Source organism: Ylistrum balloti, unplaced genomic scaffold (assembly GCF_031769215.1).
Source record: "Ylistrum balloti isolate Yb309-2 unplaced genomic scaffold, AGI_CSIRO_Ybal_v1 Utg369672, whole genome shotgun sequence".
In the NCBI taxonomy this organism is placed as follows: Eukaryota; Metazoa; Mollusca; class Bivalvia; order Pectinida; family Pectinidae; genus Ylistrum; species Ylistrum balloti.
In genome coordinates, this window is record NW_026781917.1 from 1,908,521 (window position 1) to 1,936,233 (window position 27,713).

At 34.7% G+C, this 27,713-nt stretch overlaps 1 protein-coding gene across 3 annotated transcripts in view; it reads right to left on the reverse strand.

Moving 5' to 3' along the window:
• Positions 1–738: 738 nt before the first annotated feature.
• Positions 739–27,713, reverse strand: part of LOC132562695 (F-BAR and double SH3 domains protein 2-like) — an 82,193-nt gene continuing 55,218 nt past the window's right edge. For 2 of the 3 annotated variants that reach the window (XM_060227462.1, XM_060227453.1), the window contains 16 exons: positions 16,719–16,863; positions 15,977–16,113; positions 15,565–15,628; positions 14,799–14,927; positions 14,145–14,267; positions 13,672–13,767; positions 13,154–13,303; positions 12,726–12,812; positions 10,539–10,590; positions 10,207–10,319; positions 9,765–9,914; positions 9,151–9,511; positions 8,452–8,660; positions 7,654–7,771; positions 4,031–4,074; positions 739–1,941 (listed from right to left, as the gene is read on the reverse strand). In XM_060227462.1, coding sequence (XP_060083445.1) covers positions 1,720–1,941; positions 4,031–4,074; positions 7,654–7,771; positions 8,452–8,660; positions 9,151–9,511; positions 9,765–9,914; positions 10,207–10,319; positions 10,539–10,590; positions 12,726–12,812; positions 13,154–13,303; positions 13,672–13,767; positions 14,145–14,267; positions 14,799–14,927; positions 15,565–15,628; positions 15,977–16,113; positions 16,719–16,863 — 2,200 coding nt within the window. In that variant the 3' untranslated portion in view covers positions 739–1,719. Of the gene's footprint in view, positions 1,942–4,030; positions 4,075–6,681; positions 6,710–7,653; positions 7,772–8,451; positions 8,661–9,150; positions 9,512–9,764; positions 9,915–10,206; positions 10,320–10,538; positions 10,591–12,725; positions 12,813–13,153; positions 13,304–13,671; positions 13,768–14,144; positions 14,268–14,798; positions 14,928–15,564; positions 15,629–15,976; positions 16,114–16,718; positions 16,864–27,713 lie in introns of all 3 variants that reach the window. The other variant, XM_060227469.1, reaches the window with a different exon arrangement.

The window sequence follows — 27,713 nt, forward strand, 5'->3', positions numbered from 1 at the left end:
TAACATCAAATAACTCCAGATCTCCATTTTACACTGTAACACAGCATAAAGCAGCATGTGTGAAATCGCAGTGTGTCAGAAAAAGTTAAACAAAGTACATACAAAGACATAACACATCTAATGCAACAAAATTAATTTCAGAAACATTTTTTGTTTGGCTCATTGTTGTACAATGATTGAATTCTGAAATACTTGTCAATTATAAATAGCAGATCAGAAAAAGACCTCAAAAGAAAGGGGGAAAAACGAAGGGTAGCACTTGTGTCAGTGATTTTCAGATCTAAAATATCAGAAACATTTTTCAGATCTTTAACCTTGAAAATTATAACCTTTAAAAGTGGATGTCTATTTGTGTTTTAGGTTTGTTAGTTAGCACTTATTACTCATCAAATATGCAGGGGGGCTGTTTTTACATTTCATAGCATAAATCATATGTATTTATTAACAGTGAGTGAAAATTATTATCAGGTGCCTCATCATAACAGAGGATCAGGTTCTAAAATGTCATAAATGTAGATTGAAATATTTTAAACTTCATGCATTGTAAATGCTCCCAGTATTGACTAGAGTTATACGACCTTTTGACCTCTGACAGACTGTTTTTCTTGTATCACACCTTTTCATATCTTACCTCAAATACCTATATATGTAATTGCTATAAATGTAACAGTAGTTAATCACACTAGTGAAAATAACATCATAGTATGCAACATAAATTCAAATTTATAAATACGTTTTTTGTGAAATAACTATTTACTATAATATTTTGCCTTTTCCTGATTCATAATATTACTATTTAAATTTCCAATATCATGACATTTTACTTTTCACATAAAGTTTAAAAAAATTTAAGTTTTACATTAAAGCTGACGATCCTGAATAAATACACAGCTGCTAACTTGAAATGAGAAAAGAATGTCAGTTGTTTATTTTCTCCATGTTATGTTTTTTTTTTTTTTATCACAGAAAATTCTTAGAAGTCTAAACCTGTTGATCAGTGTTACAACTTGAGTGACTAGTTTAGTCAGGCTAAAAGTCTTAAAGAGTCTCTCATTGTTACAGTTGTCGACTGATTTTTGGAAAGCCACAAACAGTATGTTACTTTCCTTCCCAATTCCTGTCATACTGTTGATACCCTAAAGCACTAAATCTGTCACCTTTCATGCATTTCAATGATGTTTTATCTTAGCATAAAATGGATCAAATGCAAGCTGTTACATAATTAACAACATCAAATACTACGTTTCCAATATGAAACTCTGCAAAATTTCATGAAAAATAGTTTATCATCATCATTAACTTTGACCAAAGTTGTATGATAAAATTTGAACCCTCAAAATTCAAGTTATGATATAGTATGACATTTAAATCCGAATAACATCATAGTGTGACCTTTGATTCCAACGTAACATGTCTTAAAAGACCCTTTGTGACAACGTTGACAAATATTGTTCAATCATACTTGATCCCTTGATACAAAACAGCATCTGAAGTTTCATCTGATCTGAAAGGTCATAAATGCAGTCATGAACTTTGACCCTAAATATCATAACTCATAGAGCAACATTTGATTTTAAAAATATCATGTCAATGTTATTAAACAAGTGTTAATGTCACAATATCATTCTGAACACAGGAACTACCAGAAAATACTGGTGCAGTATATACTATGGATTCACACTGAAGTCCCCAGGGGTGGGGCACTAAAGGGACCAGGGGTCATACTATAGACACCTCTCCCTCATCGTCGTCATAGTCCATGTATGCCAGACTGCCACCAACCTGGCGAGAAACACACACCTGTGCAGGTACATGACCACTAACTCGTGCCGAGACTATACCTCTACTGTGGGGTGGACCGTAACTGCCACCAGGGTGATGGTGCGGGGAGTGACAGCCGTGGCGGCCTTGGCTTTTATTCTGTCGTACACGCCTATAATACTGAAAAAGACAAATGTTTATCATCAACATATGGTACATGTTATGATTTAATACTGTTTGAAACTGTTTTTTCAATGAGGAAACTTTTGTGATAATGTCAACCTGAAAGTCTGAAATATAACCGAGACTGGGAAATGTATTCTGTAACACCACAGCAGTCATTTTTAATTACAGAAAATGATTAATCAAATATTATTTTTGAATTTCTAACCTTGAACTATAATTTTCTGTGGTCTTTTTGTCAACCAAAGAAAAGTTTTATCAAAATCTTGAGTTGTGAAAATGTAAGGCAATTTCTGTTTTGACTTCATATGTATTCTGCTGTTCTCAAGTTCAAATCACTGAAATTCATCTCCTGAGCATACAGCGATGGTGACAACATTTTATCTGTTTTATGAGTCATGACATGATGACACTTTGTTACAGATGCCAAAATGGTTTCCAATAAACTAACTTTTAACAAAACTTTGACAAAATGTACAGAATTACAAAGATTTATCAATTTTCTTGATAATACTGTGACACAAACAATATTAAATCCAAAATAAAAACTAAACGAAAAATTCTGTGCCTATTTGAAATTAACTTTCTAGGTATAAAAAATTCAAAGAAGGGATCTGACAACATTCTAATCTACAGACTAAGAAAATAATACAAGGGAGAAATTCATCATTCTCATGTGGTTGACTGTCCAGAACTTGTCTGGAAACATTATTCCAGTTATATCAAATGTTCCTCCTATCAATTTTCCTTTGACCCCCCATTATTTTGTCCCCGGCTTTCCCCTTATATTTTGAAATCAGTTTCTCAGGTAGGAAAAAAGACAATACAAATGTTAAATAATTGATTTCTAGTGCAACTGATGTACTGGACTGGAGATCCACTTTCAAGGGAGATAATCATGCAGAGGAAGAAACTTCAAGAAATGAAGAATTTCTCTGGACCTTATAAAAAGTCACCATGACAAAAGGCACTTTTGACTGGTTCAAATCTGAATTTGGTACACAAAAAAATAAAACCTTGAATAAGTATTTCACCATAAATGATTAGGATTGAAGAAAAAAAAGATTAAAGAAAAAAAATTCTTGTCGTACTATTTCAATATTTCCAAAGTTTTAATAATGCTGTAAATTCTTATAAGATCTCAATCTTTAAAGTTTTAGTCTAGAAAAGAGCAATTGATGAGGGGATAATATACGTGTTAATGCCAATGGATGAAGGATCATAATGTCTACATAATTCCTCACATCTTATTACCCTGCCTGTAACAAGTACATTGAAGCTTAAATTAAAAAGGCTACCTGCAGTATAAACAGGACCTACACACACACCATACCTACCTATTGGGTGACAGAGGCCTGAGATGCATGAAATGAATAAGTGGAATTGATCAATCACCAATACGCTTCAATAAGAAATTTATGTGTAATAAAAAATGGCGTTTGTTTGGGACCATACAAAGAGTCGTTTTTGTCTTCTCAACAAAACTTTGATGGATAACAGAACCCACTGTACCCACAGTTAAAAAAAAACAGAGAATTTGACAACCAATGATAGATTCATAGCAATATGTCAAGATATGTTTTTAAACTTTTAAACCTAGTAACAGAAGGTGTCATATACAAAACAATGATATTTCAACTACACTTGTATTGGATTTGTTCCCCTCTGGCACAAAAGGCACAATACACATTGCTAAATATTCAGGCATTAAAACAGTTTCAAGGTTTAGATAAACAGTATTGATTAAAATAAAGGTTTTTAAGAGAAAATATTTAAAAATTGTTTTAATTATATGTTCAAACAAAATAAAGGATCTTTCAGATTTCCTCCCCTTATGAACAAATAAATACATTTTAGGACAAAGTAAAGCATTTGGATGGATTTTGTTTTTCACAAATAACCAGAAAATGGTAGTTTCAATAATTGAGGTATAATTAAACGAAGGGAAGTAATCCAGTAGTTTCTCTTTAAATAGCCTCATTTTTTTTTACTAATCCAGTAGCCTCCCTTTAAAATGCATAGACTATAAGGCAATTCAAACTACTGATGTTTCACAATGGAAGTTAGCACAATCGAGGCTCACTACCTGTTCTGTCGTCTTCCTAGGACTACTGCTTGTAGGAGCGCCATCTACAAGATACAAAACAGTTGTTTGAGTGATACTAAACCACAACATCTCATGGTACTACTTGCTGGTAAACAATATATTATTGTCTTCTCAAATTGCCAATTTTTTTTTTTTTTTTTTGCAGGCAAATCATTTTAATGTTTGTTACCTCAGCTAATTAAACCCTTGAGGAAAATCAACTTTTTGAGTTTATTATCAAATCGGGTAAAAGAGAATGAAACAAATGGTAATTTCTAACCAAAATATTTTTTAAGTTCTTTCAATAAACATGATATTTTTCTGAATTTTATCATAATAAGCATAATGATTTTGCAGAACTTGAACATTTACAAATATACTCCATTTAAATCTATAAATCTATAATCTTGCTGCAAAAACCATGCATATATATATTTTGTTCAGACAAGCAAACCAACTCAAAATATTTCTAAAATACTTTATTTATAACATGCATATCATTCTTCATGAACTTTTCTTTGATAAGAAAAGAAGAAGAAACATTCTACTAAGGCATATATATCTTATGCTGTAAAGCTTTTAAACGATTCAAAAAGCATATGCATTTATGTAAAGGTCTCATTCACTTTAATGCCTAAAAGACACACCTGAACATGAATGATTATCCATGGACACTGAGCAGAGTTAAATCAAATAAGTATAATATATTATTTATTTGAAAATTTATAGAACACAACAGGTTTCATCATTCAGAAATACTTGAGACTAAAAAGCAATGTCAAATTTAAAGTTTTTGGATGTTTGTTATCATTTATTTACTACCAATGTAACAATGTAAAATAAAATAAAATATCATCCATCTTTCAACAAAAAGATAAAAAAAATGTTGTGATGAAATCAATGAACATTTTAATATTTTCCATGCCAGGGTGGTTAAATATATAACCCATCATTAGTATGTTAATTAACACTACTTTGTTCTTAACTTTAAAGATGTTTTATCAAAGTATATATGACTAGGTATTTTCTGAGGTGAAGTTTCAGACTCATCTACCACAGAGTTCTTATTGGTACAAGTATAATTTTTTTTGAAGACATGGAGAAACTGTGATATTTATTGTTTTGAATCCAAGATATATATATAAAGAGAGAGAATACAAAGCCAATTGTTAGTATGCAGACAAAGGTGACAGAATTAGTTCCCCTGGTCTATGGTTATAGCAAGAGTTAGTTCCCCTGACTGTGACATAACTTGGGAAATCGCAGTATCTACCAGTTATTGGTTTGACTTAATGCTATGATTAATCTTAACAAATATTTCTATCCTTAAAGATAAATTCTCAAATTATTTTTTTAAATGCTGAAAATAATCAAATTAAGATTTAACAAATGATAATTAAAATGAAATATTTTCAGAGACAGAAAACATTTTTAATATTAGTAAAGTTGACCTGACACCTTTGTGCAGTTATAAATATATATATACATCATCAAAACCACCATTCAAAATAATTGTGATAAGGAATACTTTCTCATGTTAATGTGTATACTAGATGTGCACAATGACCCCAAAAACATGTAAAGCCCAAAGCCGCAATATTAATGATGAATGTCCTGACTACCTAAACAGTAGATTCAAAAGAAGTGGGATTTACGGCAGAGGGCTTCGATCTTCTGCGATAGTATGAGCGATGGGGGCTTTGTTTAGCTGAAATGCAACAAATATAAAAACAGACTTCAATGAAAAGGAGTGAAATCCGACAGCAGACAATGGACAGACCCATTTCATCACAGCAGCAGCTAAGGTCAGGAATTTCTCCATTTACTGAGACTTAATTCTATCATTTGTCTTTATCTTCAATACATAAAATTCAGTTTTGTTTCAAAATATCAAACTTTAAAATCTTGCTTCCTTTCTTCATAAGTTTATTAGTACTAGCAGAAATATTTCATTTTATTGTAAGAAACTCCTTAACTTTAGACCTTTAGGTGACCGAGATGAACTGGGTCCATATATCAAGGAAGGGATGCCACAAAGAGCTATAAATTGAAACAAGTTCATGACCCAAACCTCAAGGATGATGAAATAATCTGAAGCTGAGCAGATAAAAATTCTCAAGTGGAAAGTTTACCATTACGATCCCGCAATGAATCAATCCACAGGGAGAGACGGGCTGTGAAACACAGAAATTCAGGTGGGTGATAGTGTCACCAATTCACCAGGATTTTTCAGAATAATCTGATATTAGTCATATATAGATATGTTTACATCACAATGCTAGATTTACCCAATATTTCATAATTTTTTATCAGTTATTTCAAAATTCCAAAATCAATTTTCGACCCTAATATAGTCAAAATGATGTTGATACAAACATGTGAAACAATAAGTCTTTCATGACTCATCGGAACACTTTCTCACGCTTGGTCCTGACTATGACCAGATTACTAGGGATGGGCTTATTTCTAGATAGATGGTTAATTGCACTGGTTTAATTTTTTGAAGATACAACCAAATACGATTATAATGCAAAACTACCATCAAAAGATGTCAGATTGTTTCATCATCCATGGTTCATATGATCCAACACAAAGTCAGGTGATACAAGTCGTCCAATCAGATAAGTTGTAACATATCACTCTCGGCTTACCTTTGGTTAGGAGTTCTCAGTTTGTTGCCTTCACACAACAATAAAATTAATATGTAACTCAACATAAGCAAAACCAGAACAATTTATCAGGCCACTCAACAAAACCATTTCACAAGATCATTATTAACAGATAACCATGGCAACAGAAAATCTAACATTCCGCAAAATAAGATATTAATAAAGTGCTTCTAAGATCAAACACAAACCTGTGAGCACTACTATTTTGTTTAGCCGATCAAATGCTTTGTTTTAGATGTCTCAAATGTAACAAAAGTTTTGATTGCGGCTGAGTAAAACATTCTGAGAAAATTTTTCATCTGATCTTGTGTTCTAATAACACTGCATTCTTGATTAAAGCAGAGGAATCTATTGAAGTCGTACAACACTTGTGAAATTCTTGCTAGCAGAGAGGGCTTTATTTTTCAGACATGATTTTATCAATTAAAGATTCCAATACATTCAGTTTTCACAACAAATTAACAGATTAGTAATTGCCCTTTAGTTATGCCAATATTTCCTGAACTTTCACAAGATAGCAATTTCCTTTCTTCAAATTTCATCTTTTTATTCAAATATTAATTAATAAATCAATTTCGCAAATATTTGAATTTGAGTACACTGAAATTACTGACCTGTCCATTTAACTTTTCAATGACCTTTTGTTGTATTTTCATATTTACACATATTTTTGGACTTCATGTCCTTTGAAAGACAGGTGATGCAATTTTGAAGATAATTCTTTCCTACTATGATGCATGAAGATGTCTTTTAAGCTTTGCAGACTTTTAACAGGAGGATACAACACCAAACTGAGCTAGCACACCAAACATGCATTTCAGCCGAACTCTTCACCCAAAAATCAAAGCTGGAAATTTGGGTGGAATGACAGGAAGAAGTAGACGAAAAAGATTTACCTGTGCTGATGAAAGAAATAAGACCAATGTTACCGGAACAGATCAGATAAGTACATACCTGTGCCGTTTGACAGGGGGCGAGGTAGGTCCTCTGTCTCAGGTGTGGCTGCAGTGATTGTGACAGGAGGAGGGGGCACAAACTCTGGTGGCCCCAGTCTATCATCCGGAGATGGTAACTTTAAAAATAACATCATAATTCATGTAATGTATTTGAAAACAGAAAGGTGTCAGATGTATTGTTTTCCTGTCAACAATATAGTCTTAATCTTATAGTTATAATCTTAAAGCTGAACTAGTGAACAAGCTTTTTGAGAGATCTACGTTGAATTCCTAAAATGAAGTTTCTGAGCTTTTGTTGTTGTCAAGACAGACAGTGAATGGTCACAAGGACTAAACTACATGATGCATGAGTTACTCACATCCTTAGGGCTGCTAAATAGGATTATAATGTGGATTCAAATGAAGGGGTTATATTACCAACAGTAAAACTATATGAAATAAATGGCTTTAGAAATCTATGCTGTGTAGATTAAAAGATATTAAAACTTCTTTTTTACTAACTGCTAGTCTAAAAATGTACAACTTGCACCATATTACTTACATTGTTTGTATCATTAATGCATGAATTAATTGTGAAACTGTTTTCCAATCCGTCTGAATTTTATGAAATTTAGTCCACAAAACATCTTAAAGATCACAAGAGAAAACACAACTTTGAGTGTGTGATATGAGTTGTAAATTTTAAGACATCAAATTGATTTTAATTCATTACTGAAGACAAAATATTGATACCACCTTGGCTGTAATGAATTTACAGTAAAGTAAAATGACACAAAAGATGGTATGCCATGCCTACCAGATTCAGGCCTCCTGAACTTGTGTCAATTTCTTCTACAACCAGGGACGGAAATACCCCGACTTTGCCATTTATCTCCCCTTCCCAGAAGCCATCATCCACACCATTTTCATCTTTGCGTATAATATTTATCAATGTTCCTTCTGTGAATGATAATTCTTCATCCGTCATGGCTTCGTAGTCATATAATGCCCTTGCCCATACACCTTCTGTTACAAAGAAAAACAGTCTTATAGATACATTGAAAGTCACTATTCAAACAGTACTAAACTTATCACAGTTTTTTTCATTATTATTTTTTTCCCCTTTTTCTAAAAGTTTTCTCAAATGTACTGAATGAGAAAATTTCCTTGAAAACTGATTTTTTGGGTAATCAAGTGATGACATACATCCAACAGTATAATGAAAACAATGGCTATTGAAATGAAAAATGTACATTAAAACTAATGTGTCCAAACAAATCAATTTCAACGCATTTAAGAAAAAAGAATATCCTAACTTGCAATACATTATCTTCTAACATTAATCTAGAATCTGATTTAACAACAGAATTTTCTTATAATTAAGAAATATTTGTAAAGATAGAAATGAACTTTCCAAAAATACTTCAAATAAATCTTTTTAAAGAAAAGACAGAGCTTTATCATAAATACATCACTTCAAACCAAGGATTAGCCAATGAACACACAGAATATTCACCTTCCGGAGCCACAGGTAGTTTATCAGGGGACATTTGATTGGTTGTCATCTGGACCTCAATGTCACCTGAAGAATATGATGTCACTTCCTGTGTGGCATCATTGGCCGAGACCGGTGACTGTAGGTCAAATGAATGGACAGGATGTATCTCTACACCCTCTGTATGTTCTGCTTGAGTTGTACTGTCAGCCTGATCAGAATGATCCATACCTCCATTTTCCAGAATCTCAATGTAGTTCTGAGGAATGTAGCCGACCTTCCCATCAGAGTTACGTGCCCTTACCCATCCATCACCATCACCATCAGATATTATTTCTAAAATGTCATGTTCTTTCATATTCAACTCGTCTGCATTACTAGCCTGAAATATGTATCAATTACATTTATGAGAAATGAAAATAATTTGTTTTTAAAACACACAAAACTGATCTTTGAAACAGCAATCTTATGAATTAAGTCTTAAGATAAAATTTAACTAGGAAAATGATCAAATTTTTATCAGACATAAATCTACACTCATTATTCAATATCTTTACCAACAGAATTCACCCTGGTTTGAAAATATCAGAAAACTAAGGAATGCTATAATATAAAGCAGTTACAGGTTGATTTACCTGGAAATCATAAATGGCTCTACACTTAACAGCCTTGGTTTGACTGCCATAAGAACTGATGCTGTCATGCTTGCTAACTTCAAAAGTGTCGTCAATAAAGTCGTCGTCATCATCATAATGAGTATAGGTTGGCTCATGGTCATCGCTTTTCTGTTAAAAAATTTTAACAACTTTAGGCGACAGCTTTTTTCTTTAATACTCATCTTTTTTTAATCATTTATTATCGTCTGGTTTAACTGTAAGTTTTATACAAAATCAGCTGAAAACAAAACAATTTTATCTCTGTGCTATTGATTACAACTGTTTCTACTGAATACCTTGTGCATTTAAATTTTCAACTTATGTTTGATTGGTGGGGGTCATCACAACTATAGACCTCAGCCTAGGTTAGTACATGTTCTGTTAACCTGAAATGAAGGTAATAAATGTATTTTATACTCACTCCTCCTGAACTTTCTGTCCTTAATGAGATCTGACTTGGTGTTCGTGACATTTCTTCCTCTTCAACCCGTAAACTTTCCGCCTGGGCACTAGCGATCCACTCGTCCACATTTACTGTAAAATGAAAACACATTCATTACTATCTTGCATATTAAGGTATTCTACTCACATTTTACCCATATTATAAAATATATCTATACAAACATTTAAGAGAAGTCAATGTTGTACAAGATTAGAAAAAATTCATTCCAAATTCATTTTACAAGCCAGTTCAACACACACAAGTATCCCTTCTCAAAGAGTTAAGAATTCTACAACACTAAACAAACCTACCATCTGCCTGCCTCAGAGCTTCTAATCTGGCTTCAGCTTTACATTTAGCAATCTGAAATAAATTAAATTTTCTGAGTAATCTGGACTTAAAGGCATTTGATCTTGCATATAATGGGACAATTATTAATTTCTAGTTTTAAGAGATCAAAGCAGCAATCTCTCCCATGTAGTTCACCAAAAAAACCTGGTTATCATTGAACATTAAAAAAATCATCAACAATCACTACTATATACAATGTTAAATAATCACTAATTTTATTAAGTAGAGTTGTCTACAAGACAGGAATGCTCCCATACATTTTAGTACATTTGTTTGATGAATTTACAGAAGTTGTCAAATGACCTTTGACCCTTTATTCTTGACAGATCACCGTGGACATGGGTCACACTAAAGGACCCCATCCTCCCAAAACAAGAGGCCCACAGGGCCTGTATGATTCACCTGGATATTTAAGTAAATAATGCATAAAGCTACACTTATTTAGAAGGAAAACATTTCCTCTGATGAGCCTCAACCCACAGCTTCAAATTCCCTAGGGGTGGGGAGAGAAATCAGCTGTTAACCTCTTAATTCCCAGCAATGTTGTTGAGTTATGGGATGGCAGTCTCAATGGCTTCAAAGATATAATCTATCCTAAGGTGGGACCAGACCCTAGGTCAAATGATCTGTTATGATTGTGTTTACCTCCTGATGCTCAGAATGCTAGTTATTCAGTGGGGATCATAACTGTTTTAAAAAAGCAAAGATCCAATTGAATTGATGGTGCAAAGCAATGATACGAAAATGAACTAAATCTACCTGGGGTTAGATTTGGGCCCCACCCATCTGGCAACAGATGGCTGAAACCCATGCTTTATACAAGCATGCTTCAGACCAAATATAGACAATGTCCTGCAATTCCTGAAAAAGATATATTTAACAGGAGTTAATAGATTTTCCCTAATGGGCACTGCCCTCTAGCTCCGGGAGGCAGAGACCCACCATTTATACAAAACTGATTTCCCTTCATCTAAACATGCTTCAGATCAAATCTGGACAATATCCTGCAATTCCTAAAGAACAAGATACATTTTTAAGAAACTGATAAATTTTCTCAATTGTGCCCCGACCCTCTGGCCCCAGGGGGAGCCAGACCAACCATTTACACAAAATTGGTTCCTCTTTCCCCAAGGATGTTTCAAACTAAATTTGATTAAAATCTGCTCTGGCGTTCATGAATATTGGAATATACTGTAAAAGAAAAAATGAAAATAAAAACAACAGATGCCACAGTATCCCTATAGCTCACCTGGTTCTTCAAGCCAAAATGACTACCTGTATAAAATGTTCTGTGTTTAATGACTACCTGGTATTTGTATGGAATGACCACAGGTATAAAGTGACCTGTGTATCATGACCACCCGCATGAAATAACAAGACAGTTCAATGCTTGGTTAAACAATCTGTAGTAACTGTCCCCCTCTATTAATCCACTAGTGTTGTCAACTAGTCAAATAATATCTATTCATAACTTCAAAAATCAAGGTTGACAGAATGTTTTAAAGGGCCATCAATGAAAAAGACCTCATAATCAATTCTGTTGTAACTTCAAAAATCAAGGTTGATAGAATGTTTTAAAGGGCCATCAATGAAAAAGACTTCATAATCAATTCTGTTGTAACTTCAAAAATCAAGGTTGATAGAATGTTTTAAAGGGCCATCAATGAAAAAGACCTTATAATCAATTCTGTTGTAACTTCAAAAATCAAGGGCGACAGAATGTTTTAAAGGGCCATCAATGAAAAAGACCTTATAATCAATTCTGTTGTAACTTCAAAAATCAAGGGCGACAGAATGTTTTAAAGGGCCATCAATGAAAAAGACCTTATAATCAATTCTGTTGTAAAGTCATCTTATCTGTGATCCAAAACTTGAACTTAAAACTTAAATACTGACCTCAAGTAGAGAAATATCAGTTAATTCTAGCATTTATCTCAATTTCAGCAGGTCATAATCTGTGTTATATCAGAGTGACCAGATCATATCTATTTAAATACCTGAGCTACGTTCTCAGTTATATCAAACATCAATCTTTGGAAATGTTTCTGAATTATTTAATCTTAATACACAATATTGTTACAACGGACCCTATACCCACATTATGTGATTTTCAAGTGATTCAAACTACTCAGAACACTTTTTCTTACCTCAGATTTTCGCAGACAAAATCGTGTTTCCTCTATCCTCTGTTCAATTTCTTGTGAGGAATTAATGTCCATTCCTGAATCGGAGAGCTATAAAAATGGAGATAATAAAGACATGATATACTCTAATTGTTTAAATTTGGTGATTTTTTCTTTTGCCACTAGCTCAACCTCTCATGTCAAGGCTTTATGTACTTGCTTACATCCACAAATTAAGTTCACTTTCACCAGAAAATATCTCTTAAGACTCAAACTCTCCCGCTCCTATTCAAACCATAGCTACAAACTCATCTCACCATAGTTACAAACCCATATGGTTACAAAACACAGTCACCATGGCTACAAATCTGAAGACCCCAGAACTACACACTGAAGTCATCCTAAGTCACCTATAAACACTACTGTGTAATTCTGTGCTATAATCATCATACCTTGTCCCCTTGGGCCTGTTCCTGGAGTGATTTGAGGCTGGCTGTAAATTCCTTGATTGTCTTACTTTCCTTTGCAGCCTTGGTGGCCCACTTTCGTGCCTCTTTGTCCAGCTGTAACCCTGCATTGTGGTCCTTGGAAACTTTATTGCACTGAAAGACAAAATATGTTATACCTACAACCTGAAAACACATAAGATATCACAACATAAATGTACCATTTGACCTAAATACCTGTAAATTACTGGTTTTATGCTGTAATAAATTCAAGGGAGGCTACCCCTAAATCTCTGACTCCAACTGGAGGAGTGGGCTTATTAAAGGACAGAAAGATTTTTTCCACATTTCTGAAGAACTGAAATACTTAAAAAGACTTTGGAGGACTATAGCAAGACATTGGCCGAACATCTGATAACTACAGAGGGGAAAGAAATCGTTGGGCTTGTTACAAGACTGATATATATGGTAGATGTTGAGATTTTAGTATATATTTAGAATTCCAACACATGAGCGGAACTTACCTCGTCGTTTTGGCAAGGTTCAAAATGATATTGTGTGAGGTCTGTAAAGACGTGATTACAATAGAGAAAACACTGGTGGTTAAACTGGCGGTCAATCTGAAATTAAATTATCAATGAATTAGTACTGGTCAAGGTCTGTAAAGAAGTGGTCAATTTTTGTCAAAAGTAGCAAACTTTCCCTCAGAAAACACACATATAACGCAAGGCAATTTGTTATAACTCTACTGTACTTATTAAACTGCTCTTGATAATATACACAAAAGGAATTTAAAATGTTTCCTTTGAGACCAAAGTTGTGCTTGGCTAGATAGGTTTAGTTTCCAATATGGGTTCTCTTGATTTTTCTCTTGTCACTTTTTGTAACAAGAAAGTCTTAATCACTTGCTTTTTTCACAACAGAAGTTTGGACATAAGAAGCTACAGAATAAAAAATTCTAAAACAAATGTAAACAAGTGTTAGATTCCACACATACCATTTTTGCCTGAGAGACGATATTCTCACATGAACCCTTCTCTTGTGTACTGATCTCCAGACCAGTAGATCCTAGAACAGTGAAGTAATCCTTCACTCTTTCAAACATATCACCATCCAGAGTCTGTCAAACAAACACATTCTCAATTATCCTATACATCAACATCTAAATCCTGCCAACAACAATTTTAGTTTTCGGTCCTGAAATATGAACCCCTTCCCCCCCCAGTGGCAACAAAATTCTGAAGTGAGACATTAAAACTGTAGTGCATGTGCTAATTACACGCCTACTTTGTGAAACACTTATGTCTTCATTGTGATAACATTTTTTTTTCACATTTAAATGAAAGTCACAGTCAAGTCATATTTTCAAAGCTTTGGAACCACCAGAAAGGTCTTGTCACAAGGAACACAAATGCCAAATATGAAAGCTTTATCTCTTATGTTGCAATAATTATAGTAAATGTTAAAATTTTTTCAAATTAGGTCAAAGGTCACAGTCAAGGTCACAAGGTGCAAATTTTGGTATCACTGGAAAGGTCTTGTCATCACAATCTTTCAATCTAGAGGCATAAAAACCCTTCTGAAATTTGCACATGCAGAGATAATGAAAGGATATTTACATTAATGGTTGCTAATTTCATTCAAATTTTACCTTCATCAGTTCCGGTAGGTCGATGCTATAGTAACGTATTTGATGAGCATTTGCTGCAGACATATTAAGCACATATTCGTTACGTGACTGACAAGATTTTGCCTCACACATGTCTCTTCGACTGTTTAGCTGTAATAAAAATAAAGTTACACTATTACAGACAATGACCACCTAATAGATTCTCACTTTATATCACATTCTCTTAATTTGGTTTCTTAAATACTAGTTTTTGTATTCTATATACAACTCTATCAACATCCGTGTCACACACATAAAACACCAGTTTGCTACATTTATTTTATAAGAAGCATGCAGTTGTCAAGTTTAGCTAAATATTTCTCTCTTGTATATGGTTAGTAATTTAGTTTGCTTAATATTATAGGATTCAACAAAAAACCACTTTATATCATGTTCTATTGTCAGTTACCCAGCATATCAAGATGAGAAATCACTCTACAGGTAGAAACCTTAAATTCAATGGCTACTTTTTCCTGAATGTAAAGCAATTGACTTTCAAAAACAATCAAAGTGATTTTTTCATTGATCTATCATTGGTTTATGTGAAACATGTACTGTTAAAATCAAATTCCACTTATTATCATGTTTTGTATCTTTGAGAAGTCAAGACAACATAAGTGCCAATTACATATCTAAGCTTTTCAAGTGAGGTCATGATTGGGAGAATTTGTACACATCTTACAAAAATTCATTTTGACAGACACCATTTAAGTGTTTTTGAAAACTTCAGTATTCCTCTATGCATTACCTTAGCACTTTTCTGTTGTAGGCTTGTCAAAGACTGGAATATTCCTGTAGACCTTCGAGCCAATCTGCAAAAAAAAAAAAAAAGTTCATGATCATACATACATATGTATATTACCAACAGTTATGACTTCAGAACACTGATGTTGGTAGTCATGGAGACCAAAAATTTGTAACCAACCAACCAACCAAACACAAAGTAATATGACAAAAAACAGAAGATGTGTCTTAATGATCACCAAAGATAGAAATTGTTGAAAAGCTTTCAGAGCTAATTCAAGAAATTTCCAAGCTAATTCAAGAAAAAAAAATCCAAACTGACAGACTACATTGGTGCAGATCCTTTTGGTTCTGTCTGATCTAAAAACCAAATGAAAATGTTTTGTGTGAAATAACTATCATGGTGAACTGCTTACCTGTTGTTACTGTCAGCAGCTTTCAGACGTGCTTCATGGGAGACATTCTCGTCAAGGTTGTATCCCTTCTGTGACTTTGCCATCTCCATCACACTCTGGCTGACCTCTTGGTGTAGGGTGGTCAGTTGTGGCATTACCTGTGGTCAAGGTTAATGGTCATTTACAACAAGTAAGTTTTTTCTTTTAATCTAATATTCTAACTTTTCTTGATTTCTGTTTTTAATTCAAAAATTAATTCCACGATGCCATTTAGGTGACCCCACACCTGTTTACATATTGCTATCAGCAGATTCTTTTTACACTGTTTACTGTTTAACTTCTTAACAAATTAATTTTACCCACAATCGTAATTTTGCTTGACATAAAGCAGCTTGTATTAATAAACTTGAATATCACTTTCATTTCCTATCACAGACGAGAACCATTATAAAGCCACGGCCGTTTAACCTGATATCTAGACTTCAACATAAGTGTTACACCAAAATGTCAAATTCTTTTTTTTTTTGAAAACAAATATCAAAATAACCTGAACTTAAATGTCCTGACTCTACAAGTGAATCTGACCTTCATCTGACCTTTGACAAATAGACCAATACTTGAATTTTCCTCTCTACCTAACCTTTAATGTTGTGTTATATCCCAAACTTGATCAAATTTATCTTTATACATGAATTCCTCACTTTCATTTAACACCTACCTGACCGATTGCAGATTCTGATGTTAATCTGCCAATGTTACCCACCTTTTTTTGACATTGTATTTTATTAGTACGTAACGGTTTGACTGGTTCTGCTATCTTTTCCATGTAGATTTCGGCCGCCTGTAGTTTTGCTTTAGCCAGATTCTCTGTTTCCTCCAGAATGACTCGCCAGACCCCAAGAGCCGTTCTGTTGAAGATGAAAAGTACCCAAGTTAAAGTAAATCATCACGGATATTTGTTCACAGGAAAATTAATTACACCCAAATTTGTTTATAACAAGATTTCTGGGACCATGACAAAGCTTTCTGTTTACAGAATTTCTTATTCACCATTACCTGATACAGATATATGTAAATCTAATAATGGTTTATTTTATTCCTGGTTTTCACTTGAGAGTGTGAAATTTTCCCAATCTTTACATGACAGGTGACATGGATAAAGCAGAAGAAATTTACCCTTCAGGAACACCTGGTCTTACTCTCAGATTGGTGTGTAAACCTTTCTTTCTTTGTTTATGTTTGTGCATGTTTGATTGAGATGTCAGTAAAATTAATTTTTAATAATTTTGGCATAAAATTTGGGGACTTGACTAGGCTATCATTAAAATGATAAAAAAGAGCTCACATTGGGACAATTATAGTATCTACAGGATTCGCTGGTCTCTAATGCTATATATAGACCCTAGGTCTCTCCAACTGTGAAACAAAATGTCTTAATCCGACAACCATTAAATCACAATTACATACTTAAATTCCAAACACTTAGAATAATAAAATCTTTCTGCTGACATAACAAGGAAATGCCAAGCCTACACAACAAGATTACAGATAATAGCACCAAATTGGAAAAGTTCCTTATGTATCACCACTTGGTTCCCATGGCGACAGTCTATGTCTTGGTAGGGTATTATATTATAGGTGGATAGAACAGCGTAGAGACGCTCACCCATTAAGTAATTAATGGCCTTTATAAAATTCTCCACCACTAAATATATTGATACACATTAACGTAGATGTTACAAATGAATATTCAATACCGCCTATATATAGCTTCATTGGTCTCCGAGACCAGTATCTAAGTGCTCGAGAGGGGTGTGGTATCCTTGTCTTGTTACACAATGCAGAACACAGCCGAGACAAAGTGGCACCCTCCCGTGGCTGTATGCTTCCTTGGCAAGATTATGACTGGTAAATTTGTATTATCAGAATTGTACATCATTATGGAGTGGACATCAAAAGTCTGCTTCCTTTTTATTATGTTACTTTCCACCCACAACATGCAATTATTGAGCCTTACACATTTATTTTGAATTAAAAACAAAGGAAAACCAAAGACCAATTATGCCATTTATTCCAATTAAAACAAATAGAAATGCAAAAAATATACCAACTTCAAAAGCATGCTGAAGCTACTGGGAAAGGTCAACTACAATAAAGACAAATAATAATACAACAAACATCCTGCTAACAACTACTCAAAGGTACACTACCAAAAATAACAACCTCAGTAGTGCTCTCCAGGTCTTTCTGCAAAATTTAGTTTTTTTTTCAACAGAACTTCTTTTTATTTCTCTATTTTTCACATGTAAATGTGCTTCATTTCTTGGCTTTTAAACAAACTCACAGAAACCAACATATCAATGCTAACCGCTAATCCCCTTGATGATTGTGTCTGGATAGGGGCTTGTGGAAGTTCCAGAGAAACAAGATATACAAGTATCATCATAGCATCCACTCCAATCAATAATGGAAGGTGATCATACCCGTATTCTTAAAGATTTTAAATGACTTCCTTAATCTTCATCACACTTCCCTCCAAATACATCTTCTTCTGTCATATTATTGCATTTGACGTTGTTCACAGAAATTTCTCTGTTAATTCAGTATACTGTAACTGAATTCTTCCAGGGGCATTACGTCATTGGAGCAATTTGAAGTTATAAAAATATAACTAAATGATAAACCTGTAATTTTCTAATATGGCTGTTAAAGTACAAAGGTCTTAAAAAACATAAGCTTTGTACTTAAAACTGCCATATTAGTGTAATGTTAATTTGATCAGAGAGATTTCTCCCATCAGGGCGTTTAAATATGAGCATGTGCAGTTGAGTTGTTGCAGTTTATAAACAAAAAACAAATGATGATGGCAGTTCACCAATTTGCTGGAAGAGATTATCTGTAAGTTTTCTAAAATCTGAATCGGGTAAGAAACAAAATGAACAGGTAACTGAGGGACAGAAAAACGTTGATAAAACATTTGAAAAGCGCTTAAAAGATAGAAGCGACAAATGGAACCGCCTCACTTCCGACAAATGATAAAAACTTGGCTTTACTTCAATTGGACAGCAGTAAGAAAAGCAGTTTCCCAGGCTGCCATTCAGGCATGAACATTTCAATTTACCCTTACAACCATTTTATATAACGACATTATGAACATGCATGTCTTTGCCATCATTTAAACTAACTTAATGACCACATTTCAACTTTTGTTTACATGTAGAGTGGGGATGTCACGTAATATCTAAACTGAGCCAGTGAATTTGTGATGGGACGTTCATTTTCTGATCAAATGCACGCTTAGTTTATCAGTACCAGGTTCATGTATTGGAATAATTCTCATTTTGATATAAACAAGGTCAGAGAACAAAGGAATGCCCCTTTAAAGTTTATTGTTTTTGCAATTTATTTTAAGAAATTATCTGTGGTGTTTACGTTTAACAAAACAACTTTTCTCAGGTGAATGATTTGTCTTTAAACTAACACAGAATGCAGAGCAACACCCAAGACCTTTCTCCTCTCCAAGTTCCAAAAAATTACATATAGATCGAAAGACACTGGAGCAATTTTTGTACACTGTACACTGAAATAAATTTCTGAATGGGAAAACAAAGAAAATGAAATGTAGGAGCTTCAGTACCAGCTAGTACTACTTAAAAAATTTCAAAATTCCACGCATAAGAAAAATGATTTCAGAACACCAGTAAAGACATGATAATTTTCCACAAGTACCTGTCCATCACATGTTTGTGACTGAAACAGATCGTCTAGAACCGTCATTTGAAATCATATACAGGATGATTTCAAGATTGAAATGAAAATGACATTTTCATGGATTTAATTATTCTTACTTTTTAATATAACACATAATATAAAATAGAGAAAGGTTATGTTATGTAACATGCCCTATATCTGTATGACTTTTTGAAAGCTACCAAGCCAAATGAGTTCAGTATTTGCTATTTCACGTTTTTTTAACACATTGATAAAATAAAGGATTATCTGTGTATGATTCTTTGGCAAACATTAAACGTTTCACTGACTATCTTGATAAATTGCTTTCTGTTGTCTGTTATATCAACAAACTTTGGTCAACATAGGGTTACCTAATCATAAGAAAGAGTGCAGCTTATATTCCGATGTGGCAAATATATGGATCAAATAGAAAAATTGGCTCTGCGGCTTTCATACTGGTGCGGTTTATAACCCGGAAAGTATCGTCATCAAACCAAGTGTAGACCACTGTTTATTGTAAATCAAACAGAGATGTAAATTCAAAGTCTATTTTCATCAATAGACTAATGAAGAAAACACCCATACACTGTCTAGCACTCACGGCAGGTGATAGAATTTCAGAAACGATTCTCTCCTATTTTGTCTGTCCATTGTTCTGATCGTGGCATGATGTCAGACACTGTAATCAAACATCAGACATCCTAATTTGTTTTTATAACTGTGAGAATTTCTCTCATGAGGTTACTTATTTTACTCTAAACTAGAGATTTGTTTTGGTGGACAAGAACATGTCTCCCCTTTCAAGTATATATGTATCTTTGCTGCTTTTAAGGTAGGAAGGATGTAGAGATATAAAATGTTCTCAATCATTAATTCTATTTGACATCGTGTTACTGCTAAAAATGTTGGAAAGTTTGGGTAGGAATGGTTTAGACAAATTTATTACTAAATATAGCAATTATTGCAAGATAATTACAGTATGGTTCTTCATTAGAAGCAAACAGATTATCAAAAATTCATCACAATTTATACATATTTCATGAACTCGTGTTTTCAATTATCCTCTCTCAAGAACCATGTATCTACAGACAATTGCACCGTCACTGAAATTCGTGTGAAAGTCTTGAATACTTCAGTTGGAGTTTGATAAGGTTCCAAGAAGGGTCATGCCTTAAGTAAATATTCTGTCCATGTGGTAGAAAACAGATTGTGGTAGACAACAAATTGTAGTAAACTGCAGATTGATATAGACAACAGTAAACAGCACACTGTAATGGTAATAGTAAGGAACAGACTGTGGTAGACACCTCTAGACAACAGACTGCGGTAGACACCTCTAGACAACAGACTATGGAAGACACCAGTAAACAACAGACTGGTAGACACCAGTAGACAGCAAACTGTGGTAGACATCAGTAAACAACAGACTTTGGTAGACACCAGTAGACAGCAAACTGTGGTAGACATCAGTAGACAACAGACTGTGGTAGACATCAGTAAACAACAGATTGTGGTAGACATCAGTAGACAACAGACTGTGAAAGACACCAGTAAACAATAGACTGGTAGACAACAGTAGACAGCAGACTGTGGTAGACATCAGTAAACAACAGACTGTGGTAGACATCAGTAGACAACAGACTGTGGAAGACACCAGTAAACAACAGACTGGTAGACATCAGTAGATAGCAGACTGTGGTAGACACCTGTAGATAGCAGACTGTGGTAGACATCAGTAAACAACAGACTGTGGAAGACACCAGTAAACAACAGACTGGTAGACATCAGTAGACAACAGACTGTGGTAGACATCAGTAAACAACAGACTGTGGAAGACACCAGTAAACAACAGACTGGTAGACACCTGTAGATAGCAGACTGTGGTAGACACCAGTAGACAGTAGACTGTGGTAGACACCAGTAAACAACAGACTGTGGAAGACACCAGTAAACAACAGACTGGTAGACACCTGTAGATAACAGACTGTGGTAGACATCAGTAGACAACAGACTGTGGTAGACATCAGTAAACAACAGACTGTGGAAGACACCAGTAAACAACAGACTGGTAGACATCAGAAGACAACAGACTGTGGTAGACATCAGTAAACAACAGACTGTGGAAGACACCAGTAAACAACAGACTGGTAGACACCTGTAGATAGCAGACTGTGGTAGACATCAGTAGACAACAGACTGTGGTAGACATCAGTAAACAACAGACTGTGGAAGACACCAGTAAACAACAGACTGGTAGACATCAGAAGACAACAGACTGTGGTAGACATCAGTAAACAACAGACTGTGGAAGACACCAGTAAACAACAGACTGGTAGACACCTGTAGATAGCAGACTGTGGTAGACACCAGTAGACAGTAGACTGTGGTAGACACCAGTAAACAACAGACTGTGGAAGACACCAGTAAACAACAGACTGGTAGACACCTGTAGATAGCAGACTGTGGTAGACATCAGTAGACAACAGACTGTGGTAGACATCAGTAAACAACAGACTGTGGAAGACACCAGTAAACAACAGACTGGTAGACATCAGAAGACAACAGACTGTGGTAGACATCAGTAAACAACAGACTGTGGAAGACACCAGTAAACAACAGACTGGTAGACACCTGTAGATAGCAGACTGTGGTAGACATCAGTAGACAACAGACTGTGGTAGACATCAGTAAACAACAGACTGTGGAAGACACCAGTAAACAACAGACTGGTAGACATCAGAAGACAACAGACTGTGGTAGACATCAGTAAACAACAGACTGTGGAAGACACCAGTAAACAACAGACTGGTAGACACCTGTAGATAGCAGACTGTGGTAGACACCAGTAGACAGTAGACTGTGGTAGACACCAGTAAACAACAGACTGTGGAAGACACCAGTAAACAACAGACTGGTAGACACCTGTAGATAGCAGACTGTGGTAGACATCAGTAGACAACAGACTGTGGTAGACATCAGTAAACAACAGACTGTGGAAGACACCAGTAAACAATAGACTGGTAGACATCAGTAGACAACAGACTGTGGTAGACATCAGTAAACAACAGACTGTGGAAGACACCAGTAAACAACAGACTGGTAGACACCTGTAGATAGCAGACTGTGGTAGACACCAGTAGACAGTAGACTGTGGTAGACACCAGTAAACTACAGACTGTGGAAGACACCAGTAAACAACAGACTGGTAGACACCTGTAGATAGCAGACTGTGGTAGACATAAGTAGACAACAGACTGTGGTAGACATCAGTAAACAACAGACTGTGGAAGACACCAGTAAACAACAGACTGGTAGACACCTGTAGACAGTAGACTGTGGTAGACATCAGTAAACAACAGACTGGTAGACACCTGTAGACAGTAGACTGTGGTAGACATCATTAAACAACAGACTGGTAGACACCTGTAGATAGCAGACTGTGGTAGTACTCATGGTAGGAGAAAGAATATGACCAACAAATTATAAAAGAAACCGAAAGATTATGTCAGACAATATTGTGACTGTTATTGAATTAGTCAACAGATGATGAAGGTAAACAGATTAAAGCAGAGCTGCATGTTATACGCTGCTAGTTGTTAGACACTGTAGAAGTACCATGAAACAATTAATTTTTATACTCTAATGTCATGGTAACTATGATACAGGGAATTCCAGCAGTCAATATGTAAGTCAAGTCTCCAGGTCTAGAACAGATCAGGGAGCTTTGTTTACCTGCCTATGTAATGCCATAGCAACTGCAGTCAGACACGCAACTGGAAAGTATCAGAGGTGGCAAAATCTCATCAAGATAGCCTGGGGCAGGCACAGGTGGGGGGAGGGGAGAGGGGGGGGAGGGGGGGAATTGAGCATACAGACACAAAGAAGAGTAAAAGAAAAGTGAAGAGAAGAACTGGAGACAGAAATACAGGAATGAAAGAATGATTGGGGTTTATGTAATAGGAATTTTGGCCAAAAATGAGAATGCAAAGGGCAATGGCAGACTCTGGGGCAGGGCAAAGGGCAATGACGGACTCTGGGGCAGGGCAAAGGGCAATGGTGGATTCTAGAACAAGGCAAAGGGCAATAGTGGAGTCTGGAGCAGGGAAAAAGGCAATGTTGGAATGTTGGACTCAGGGACAGGGCAAAGGGCAATGGTGGACTCTGGGACAGGGGAAAAAGGGCAACAGTGGACTCTGGGACAGGGCAAAGGGCAATGGTGGACTCTGGGACAGGGCAAAGGGCAATGGTGGAATCTTAGGCAGGTCACTGAGTGGATGGGAAAGGAACACATTGATAGAGATGAAATGAAAATGGTGTAGAGTAGTGAAAAGAAACGTGAATTTTACAGAATCAGGAATTAAAATACCGAACAGTTTGAAACTTTGTCAATCGATGCTGTTAAATACTATTGAAAACTGCTGCTGGTAGCTGTCAAGTTGTCCTCATTTCACAATCAAACCTCACACAAGCACATCACAGGTATGGCACATACCTTTCCAAATGCAACTTCCAGCATAAGTTTGACACAAATATTTTCTGCATAATATCATTCAACATAAGAGTCTTACATATGAGTGAGCACTTCAACATAAATCTCTATTTTTCATTATTTTTTACATGCCAGAATTCACAGAAATAATAATTAGATTTGAAGTCTTCCCGAATAACGTAACTCAGTAACATTCAGATCAGTAATATCAAACCATTAACTTTTTAATTGAAACAAATGTCACAATATCTGTGCCCAGGATGTCTTTACCTGGTTTTTAGCTGTTAACTAACTCCACAGTAATATTTCATCATTAGCATTTAAACTGCATGAAAAAATTACCAGGATTTTTTGGTGTTGCAATCATGCTGGTATTTACCATTCCATGTATCGTGAAATATCTATCAAAAGATTTCTGAAAATTTCTCTTCCGTTCCAATTCCTTTGAGAATGGATGATGATAATTAATGGGTACATCACAAAACGAATTGGATCGATATTTTAACATTAAAATCTTGGCTCCAAAATGCTACCTGGAGCTTTTATTTCGACACCAGAGAACTATTTTTTTCAACAAAACTCACTTCTATCAAATTTGTTAGCTTACTGAAATTTATCTATTAAGACGGGAAACTTGAATTTGGTGATATTACTATCAATGCATTGATTATGACCCAAATCTTACAACAAAAGTATTCATTTTTTACACAAATATTGGAAAAATAGTTTTTGTTAGTTTGTTTTTTTACAAATAAAGCTGGATAAAACAAATATTGTTCTCAGATTCAAATTTTTCTTTGCTTTCTTTCTTCATTTTTCATAAAAAAACTTTCAAAAACTGATCAATGAAGTTCATGTCTACCATCTTCTTAAAAACATATTCAATGCAGTTTCAAATTGTACATTAAAATATTTTTGAAGATCAGTATCTACAATATGGTATGCAGGAATTAAACTGTTACTGTTCTTGACTTAAGAGAAAACGGCAAGTGATATTACTCATAAATTTGTTCTTCAAATCTGTGACTATCAATCAAATTAAGGTGTCCAAGCATTTCCTAATTCAGATCCAAGATAAAGTCAATATTAGTCAAATGAACTTTTCATGTTTCCAACCCCAACCCCCCCCCCCCCCCCAAATTTTTTTATTATCATTACTGTTAGTTTTGAACATTTTTAAAGATGTTTTACTGCCACTTTAAAAACTCCTATCTGCTTGTATCTCAAGAATTCAAGCATTTTCTTTAAATATAAATTCCATTGTTAAGCATACAACCCATGCATAAAAAGTAGAGACAAAAGTAGATTTAGGCATATACCCTGTACCAAGAGAGAGATTGTCAGGCCTGCCATTGTTATATTCTATTGTGTATTTCTCCATTAACATCAATGGATTTGACTTACTCACGGCATATACCCATCCTTCTGAAATACCAGCAGATTTTTTATATCTCCCATTAGAATATCTAAAGCATCTAAATTCTCTTTAACATTCATTTCCAACATCAGTAAAAAAAATTGATGTGATACTAAAAAGTTTCTATTTCATCTCAACATCCCTTTGGATGTGTGAACATCCTATGGGGACCAACACTATGCAATCTCAACACAAATCACAGTACAAATTGACACTTTTTTCTTTATCTCATTTCTACCCTTATCTTTTCCTTCTTGCCTTCTTTTCATTTTGTCTTTCAAAACTCTAGATGAAATGTCAAAAAAAAAAAAAAAAAAAATGCTTCATATCACAGCACACTGCATGTTGAATTTATATCATTGTCGTATACACAACTGCGTCATCACAACTCTTGGCTTCGGTAAACTGCTTTTGGGAAAACGTTTGAAGCAGGAGGAAAAATAACAAGCATACTGAGCAATGTTGAAGCAGTAGATTTATAAATTTTCTGTAAATAGTAACGGTGACATTGACCTTCATCCAACAACCCTGAAACTCTCATATGTTCAATGTAATTTGTATGCTTTAGAAGTGTATGAAGTTTGATTGGAACCCCATATGGAATGAAGCTGCTGGAGTGCCAATAAATATTTTCTAAAATTATTAACTGTGAACTTGACTTTGACCCAAAAACCCTTTTAAACTTGTCCAGGGTATTTTGATGCTTAATAAGTGTGTGATGTTTGATGAGGATCCCTCATGGAATGAAGCCACTAGAGTGCTAACAAACTATCACAGACTCGAGGAAGGACAAAGAGGAAAAGAAATGTCGGTCAAAAATGGTTTTATTGTGACCAACTATAGATATGACACCACTGAGAGCAGATGCAACTCCCTGAATTATTACTACAGATGAAATAACACCAGTTTATTATACTGAACACAAAAGTTTCCATTAAATATTTATGTCAGACAATAATAACCCTGTATATTAAAGAATGGACCCTTCCTCACATGAACCCCAATGCCATGTCAGACCAAAGGGAAGGGTAGATAAATTGTAAAATATACCAGGAATTCTGACATCCCAGTGGTTCTTCTGGGAATCCCGAGTTTGATTCATATTGTGATGTATGTAGACAGTTGTAAAACATTACAACATCAGCATATTTCAAGATCTGTAATTAGGTCAAGGTCATAACAACAACACAAGATGTTATTGATGACACAAACTTCCTACTAGGTTCTATTACAAGTGATAACCAGACACTAGATAAACTTGAGCCATTTGCCCAGTAAATATTTATTATGCCACTTATCTTTTCCCATTAAAACTTCATAATGCTACCATTCTTTGTCCATTAAATTTTACTGTATTTCCACTTTGTCCAGTAAAACTTCATTCGCACTGTCACTCCTTATCCATCAGATTTTCATACACTGGCACATTGTTAATAAAAAATCTTACTATACTGCCAATTTAGTCATTAAATTTTACAATACTGCCACTTTGTCCATTGAATTTAGTATACTACCATCTAGGCAATTAAATTTCACTACACTGCCACTTTGTTCATTAAATTTTACCACACTGCCACTTCGTTCATTAAATTTTACCACACTGCCACTTTATCCATTAAATTTTACCACACTGCCACTTTATCCATTAAATTTTACCACACTGTCACTTTATCCATTAAATTTTACCACACTGTCACTTTATCCATTAAATTTTACCACACTGTCACTTTGCCCATTAAATTTGACTACACTGCCACCTTGTTCATTAAATTTTGCCACACTGTCACTTTGCCCATTAAATTTTACCACACTGTCACTTTATCCATTAAATTTTACCACACTGTCACTTTGCCCCTTAAATTTCACTACACTGCCACTTTGTTCATTAAATTTGACTACACTGTCACTTTATCCATTAAATTTTACCACACTGTCACTTTGCCCCTTAAATTTCACTACACTGCCACTTTGTTCATTAAATTTGACTACACTGCCACTTTATCCATTAAATTTTACCACACTGTCACTTTGCCCATTAAATTTGACTACACTGCCACTTTATCCATTAAATTTTACCACACTGTCACTTTGCCCATTAAATTTGACTACACTGCCACTTT